Genomic DNA, 7,179 nt, shown 5'->3' on the forward strand with positions numbered 1-7,179 from the left:
GGGCGAAAGTAGGGCTTTCCGATCATCTTCATGGAGTTTCGTGTTTGGGAGAGAAAATCAACACTAGGACTTGCCTAGTGCTGCAGTGATTAAGAATCCACCTGCCAATGCAGGGGACACGGGTTCGAGCCCTGGTCCAGGAAGATCCCACAGGCCGCAGAGCAACTAAGCCCAAGAACCACAACTACTGAGCCTGTGCTCTAGAGCCCGCGAGGCACAACTACTGAAGCCCGCATGCCTAGTGCCCGTGCTCCGCAACAAGAGAAGCCACCGCAACGAGAAGCCCGTGCACCGCAACAAAGAGTAGCTCCCGCTCACCGCAACTAGAGAAAGCCCGCGCGCAGCAACGAAGACCCAACGCAGCCAAAAATAAATAAATAAATTTATTTTTTTAAAAAACCAAAAAACCAACACTGACCCTGCCCTCCACTAGCGAGCTCCCCCCACCTCTCACAGGCAGGGATGAAAGAAGGGTACGATACACTAAAGTGTGACTTATGTAACTGCACCCGAAGGATTTATGGGCACCAGCACATTGGAGCTCCTGGGGCAAGCTGTTTCCATTCCCAACACAGGCGATGCTCCTGGGAAGTAAACGACCACAAACTGGACCCACCACAAGATAAATAAAGTTAACGGAGGTGCCAAGCGGACAGCCGTGGACAGGAAGTCACCCAGCAAGAGACTGGTACGGTCACAGAGAGGCTCCCACCTCGGTCCCCTCTCCCAACACTCACCCCACCCCTGGCTGGAACCGAGGAGGGCGCTCCATCTGCACCTCTCGGGAGAACACGAGGCCAGGCCCAGCAGGGGCCACAGCTCTGCTTCTGCTGCCAGCTGCACCCTCTGACAGAGTGACCCGTGGCCAGGGCCTGTCTGCACAGGAGAGCTTCTGTCCAGGCCTTTTACACTGATATTTAAAACTCTTCTGTGAGGCTGGGCAGGTTTCCGAGCTGGGGTTTAATACATCATCTGTGTCCTCCTTATAGACACACATGAGCACACTGTTCCGTGTTGCACAGCACACAGACCTCATGCTCTTGCTCCAGATCAAAACAGTCAACATTGCCACAAGTACAGCAGCTTATCGTTCTGCTCCTCGGCTGGGTCTCTGCCACTCCTGAAGTCCCCCCCACAGGCCGCGAGGCACCCCTGAGATCCACAAGATGACCCTCCATCTAGACGCTCTGCTCGACCCCCACCCCAGAGGCTTCTGCTCCCCTCCAAGCACCCCCTTCCCGCTGCATAGAGAAGAAGGCAACATAATAATTGAAAATAATTAGCAAATATAATCGGCAAATACAATTAGCGTCGAGGCAAGACAAGCAGACCCTCCCCGGCTACAAACTCAGAGCCCGCCTCCCACCCCAGCCTGCCGTTGCTGCTGGGGTTCACCATGGCCAGATTTCTCTCTTCCAGAAATGGGGGTGACGGGGGAAGTAACTGGGGGCAGACTATTCCCGGAGTTGTGAAAGTGTGTGTCCTCTTCCATACCACCACCCCGTCCTCCCACCCCTCCGTGGGCAGGGAGGCAGTGGCTGGAGCAGTGCACACAGTAACCCACCGCACAGGCCTCTGGACCAAGTTCCAGAGCAAGGGGCCAGCTCTCCACGGGGCTCACCGGATGGCTGAGTGGGTGGGCAGCTTGTGTTTTTGAAAGGGAAGGGTGGGACTCCATGGAGCCATGGGACTCCATGGAGTGGGCTGACCACTCGAGTCTAGCCCCCAGCCTCATTATGATAAGGGGGGGGGCGTGTGCATCCAGGGTATTTCCCTGAGGAGCCAGAGGTCAAGGTCGGAAAGTCAATCAAGGCCCAGAATCAGAAATGCAAACAGCCATAGGAAGCCAGCCACCAACCGAGAATAAACAGGACAGAGCTGTGATGATCTCCTTTCAAAGTCAACACAAAGGCTTCCCTGGGCCCCCCTCCACCACCCAGGCCAGCCCACACGACAGACAGATAGATACACACACACACACACACACACACACACACGTCCATATGCACGTACACACTGGGGCCAGCCCACGTGACAGACACACTCCCACACATGGACCCAGGCACCCACCCCTCAGCAGCCACAGCAGTCACTCCTTGGTCTGCTTCCCCACCCCCATCCAGCCCCAGACTCCTCAGTTTAGACACTCACACGTGCTCATGGTCACAGAACATCACCCACACAGCACCTGTGCCTTTCTGATCTCTGGAACAACTGGTGACCATTGTGTGTTCCAACAGGCACAAAGGCAGAAATGCAGGAAATCACTGATTTTCTCCAAAAGGGTTAGGGGGAAGAGAGGAAGGAGCTGATGATAGCTGGGTAAGGATGGGTCAGCCCACACCACAAAGGCAACCTCTGACAGCACTCCTAAGCTCACGGGGACCCACACAGGGTCGGAATCTTCTTTTCAGAAACCATGTCAGGTGAGTTTAATGTGGCTGCAGAATAATACCCCACATCTGAACAGGACTCTCTACTTTTCAAAGAGCTCCTGCATCCATTATCACCTCCTAGGGTAACACTGGACAAGCAGAGACGTTCATCTCCTTGGCCAAATGACTGCCCACCCCCATGGGGCCCAAAGATGTTTTCTCCAAAATAATCTCTAATAGTTAAGCATGTGCAATAGTTGTGTGAGTGTACTTGTTTGTGTGTGAGTGCATGCAGAGGCTTTATGTAGCAGAGTGGGATACAGTCAAACAAAAATGAGGTTGCCATGGCAACAGGCTCCAGCATCATTGCAGCCTATTAACACAAGTGAGGAATGTGTTTGGCAGATGCTTGAGTGTTATTTATGGTATGGGTGTAGCAGAGGGACTTCTAACAGGCAAAGAAGGAGAAAAAAACAACCCGTGACGCCCCTACTGTACCCCACCAAGGAGACGACAGTGAGGCGAGCAGAGAAGGCGAGGCTGAGAGGCTGCAAATGGGAAGTAAGAGATGGGGAAGCAGAAAAGCAGGCAGGCAGAGGAGAGGAGAGGTAGGCAGAGAACAACAAGGGACTGAAGGGGGAGGCAAGAGAAAGGAAGGGACAGAAAAAGAGCAGGGGGAGGGGGATGAATACCAGGGGAAGAGCTAGATCAGGAGATGTAGCAAAAGGAAGAAACATCATCCCCCAAAAGGGCTGCCCCACCTTGCCTCTCCGCTCTCTCAAGAGGCACCAGACGAGATACTACATGTTTCTCCTCCTAATTGGAGCAAAGGGAAGAGCCCCAAAGAGAAGAGGGGCCAGGGGAAAAAAATAATCCAGATCAGATACTGATGTTGACGATCTAGGCTGTAGGAGCAAGGGGCCAGCCTCTCAGGAGAAGTGGAAAATGCCAACACAGTTTCCTGAGGGCCCAAATTCCCAAAGCCCCCGCATTAGAGACCGCATACTGCTGCCCCATTTCCCTGGATGCGTATCTTCACCAAAGAAAAGAACAAGGCATCTAACGCAAGCCATCTTCTAACACCTGCTGCTCTGGGGTAACCTGAGGCAGAAGGTAATGCTCGACTGTCCCACTAAAATTTCCCAGCATCCGATAGGGTTTGCTCAAGAAATACAAAGTTTATATCAGACATACTCAGAAAGGCAAGTCAAATACAAACCAAAAAAGATAGTTTTCTCTGAAGTCAAATAGAAAGAATGCTTGCATTCTGTTATCGTAGACCATTCCTAACAAGCTCTGCTACACTCAGCAGAGTAGGTCATGATAAGTTAAGTGCAAACCCACCCAAAAGCCTACAGACAAGGGAAGGTCTGAAGACCATAATGGGTAAAAGAAGCATGGGGTGGGAGGTGGTGGAGGTGGGGGGAGAAGGGAGAGGGACAGGCCTGAGGAACTAGATGGGGAAGTCAGTCAGCCAACTCCTGCTGCTGCGATGGCATCTTCATGCTAAGATGGAGACGGAGCTCCCTAGTCCAGCACTCCTGTCCTGGCATCTGACTCCAGTCTCCTAAAATCACACATCTAGGATTTCCTAGGGCTATACTCAGACCCTGAGTCCCAAGTCTGGTTCAGTAAATACTCTGAATGATCCTGGAAATCTCTGCTGCTCCGTGTGGACGTCATGCCTTTCTTTCTGTAGAAAAGCTATATCCACCCAAGCAACCTGCCTCCCATCCAAGCCAGGAACAACCCCCAAAGGTATAAATACTCATGTGAGAGCTTGGGTCCCAGGTCAAAACATTTGGATCCTTTATAAGCACTAACAATAGTGGTTAACTTTCTTTTAACCAGCTCTCAATAGGTTGTTCTCTTAAGTTCAAAGCTGATCTCTAAAGATTTTATTTCCTTCTGATCCCAGATCAGAAAAACTTTAAGTCAGCATCAACAAGCCCAACTACTTCACCCACTGGAACACAATCAAATCGTTAAGCAGTTATTAAATCCCTACTAAGTACCCTACACTGTGCTAGACAAGGGAGAGAGGGTAGAGAAGGAAAAACACACACACCTCAGGATTCCTGCATCCAAGGAGCTTACATTGGATGGGGAATAAAACCAAGGGGCACTGGGGAATAAGTAAGTGCCCCACTCTGTGGCTCTGACTCCATTGTTGGCCGTGCAAAAGAGGGAGAGGCCAGTGTGGCTGGAATGCAAGGAGGGGCTCCTTGCAGAAGGTGAGGATTGGCACAGAGGGGCTGGAACTGGAAGGGGCATGCATAAGCCTCTCATTTACTAGGCAAGGAACCCGGGGCCCAGAGAGGTTGTAGGCTCCCTCGCTCCCAGTCACAGAGCACCTTGGAGGTGCAGCGAGAGCCCAGCGCCATGAAGCCCACAGTATTCCCTGTGGGAGAGTATGATACCCAGGAAGCCAGGGGGCACGGGAGAACCCCTCAAGAAAGACGCAGTACCCAACAAGACTGAAGTCTGAGAAAAGGCACTAGAAGTGGGGAGGAGGGAGTCAATGACAATGGAATAGAGTTAAGAAGTTCTGTTAGAGGATGCAGTTGCCTGGAGAGAGGTCGGGGGATGCACTAGGTTCCACAGTCAGGAGACTGGCCTGCAGCAAAAGCCCGCTTGACTCTCACAGCCAAGTAGGTTGCGCCGCAACCAAGCAGGCTCAGCAGGGCCCAATGGATGAGGCCCATGGAGCCACAGACAAGGGGACTGCTAAGGGGAGAAGGTGTGCATGTCAGAGGAGCTGGTCTCACCCAAGGTCGCCATGGCAAGCACACCTCTCTCCCACAAGTCTTCTGGGGAGTCACCAGTTAACCAGGGAGAAGTTTTATTTCCTCCTAAGCCTACCGTTCAAGGCTCGCCTAACCCGTCCCAGGAGGGTTAAAAGCCCCCACCATAAGCAACAACCAGGAGCACCCACATGAAGGGGTCACAACTTCCAACACTAGCTTTCTGCTCAGGCCAGGAGGGGGACCGTCACCACATACAAAGGTTCCTTCCCACCTTTGCTGAAGGCAGCTTTTTGGCTTGGGGCACTTTCACAAATGAAACAAACTTGTCAGTCCTCCCTCAAGTTCAGAAATATCTCCAGCTCCCGAACCCCCAGTCCCAGACAACTGGCAGGATTATATCATTTCCCCTCCCGAAGACTGGGCAAGGGGCGCCCAGGGTCTCCCCTCCCCTACCCTTCATCCAGGACATTCGGTTAACAAACCATCAGTGGCCCTCAGGAGCGGGGAGGCTGCTACAGGGGCCAGCCACTTTTGTCAGGGGCCTTTTATATACAGAGACAGAAGCACAGGAAGAGAAGGGGACCGACCTCTCCATAGCATTTTCTCCTCCAACTCTTCCTCATTAGCATCCCTACGATAATGGCTAAGGTTTGGTGTGTCTTCTACCAGCGGGAACATTACATATAAGAGCACTTTTTGTAGAGGAAGGTGATGGGGCTCAGAGGGGGTTCGGGGGCTAGAAGACACCACACAGCTGACACAGCCATGTCTCTCTGGCTCTTTTCACCACTTTAAAAGGGTGAAAGTGGGTTGCCTTTCTTTGGAGTCAGGCCTAGGCCTGCGCACCCCACTATCCAGTCCCTATGCCCAGGTGGGCCCCTACCTGCTTGAGCAGGAACTGGTCCTGGGCGTTGGTGCGCAGGGCGATGGCCAGGTGGAGGGCAGACAGGAGCACCCCGCTGAGTACCGCGGCCCGCATGCGCACGGGCAGCAGCGTGTAGATGGTATAGATGAAGAACACAGTCCACCAGATGCCCTCGGAGGCGCTGCGCGGCTGAGGCAGCAGCAGGCCCACCACCTGGACAGCCAGCACCACGGCGATGAGCGCGTAGCAGGCCAGGCCCATGTGGTCCTGGTGGAAGGCGGCGCGGTTGCAGAGCACGGCCATGACGAGGATCACACCCACGGCAGCCGCCAGCACGGCCAGGTAGGGCAGCTGCAGCGGGGGCCGTGCCGCGTGGAAGGCCAACATGACGAGGCACACGAGCACCAGCACAGCCATGAGCATAGTGAGGCTGCTCTGGTTCAGACGGAAGAAGTAGCGCTGGTACAGCCGCTCCAGCTTGTCCGACGGGAACTTCTTCGAGCGGAATATCTGCAGCAGTGCCAGGCAGCAGGCGCCCAGCGACAGCACCGCGCCAGGCCCCGCGCCCGAGCCCGCCAAGCTGCCGCCATCTCCGGAACCCTCGTCTTCCTCGACGGCGCCGGCCTCCAGCTCGTCGGCCGCGCGGCCCTTGCACCGCGCTCCTGCCAGGCCGACTTGGAACGGAAACTGAAGCCGAAGCCCCCAGCCAGGGGGTCATCGCCACTCAGAGGAGGATCGTCGTCGTCGTCGCTGCGCCAGCGTCTGGCCAGGCGCTGCTGCTGCTGCTGCTGCGGGGTCACCGTCCCCCCGGGTTTCTTGGTGGAGCCGCGGGCCGAACCCCCGGGGGCGTGGGGGTAGCCATTGGCGCGGGAGTCGGCCTCGCCCCACGCCGAGCGGTGTTCCGGGCCTCCCCGGGACGCCGGCGCCGCCGCTGTCTGCGCCGCGTAGCCCGGGGGGCTCACGCTTTTGGAGCTGGACATCCCCCCCTCGGCCTCGTCGTCTTCTTCCTCCTCCCCCGGGGGCCGGGCCGGGGTTCTCCAAGGGGAGGGCGGACGGCCGAGCAGGGGGACCAGGCTGGGGTCACACGTCGGGGGCGGCCCGGGGCCCTGGGCAGTAGCGGGGCATCTTGGCACCCCCGTCCTGAGCGGAGAAGGAGGGCAGCGGGAGAGCAAGCGGGAGGCAGGCACAGCCC

General features: G+C 55.5%; 1 protein-coding gene across 1 annotated transcript in view; it reads right to left on the minus strand.

The window, feature by feature from the left end:
* The window catches only part of ADCY5 (adenylate cyclase 5), a 151,825-nt gene extending 144,858 nt beyond the window's left edge, over positions 1 to 6,967 (minus strand). The window contains 2 exon segments of the mRNA XM_024756489.1: positions 6,006 to 6,640; positions 6,643 to 6,967. Of these exon segments, the coding sequence (XP_024612257.1) occupies positions 6,006 to 6,640; positions 6,643 to 6,967 (960 nt within the window).
* Positions 6,968 to 7,179: the final 212 nt, after the last annotated feature.

Source organism: Neophocaena asiaeorientalis, unplaced genomic scaffold (assembly GCF_003031525.2).
Source record: "Neophocaena asiaeorientalis asiaeorientalis breed wild unplaced genomic scaffold, Neophocaena_asiaeorientalis_V1.1 scaffold22, whole genome shotgun sequence".
Lineage (NCBI taxonomy): Eukaryota > Metazoa > Chordata > Mammalia > Artiodactyla > Phocoenidae > Neophocaena > Neophocaena asiaeorientalis.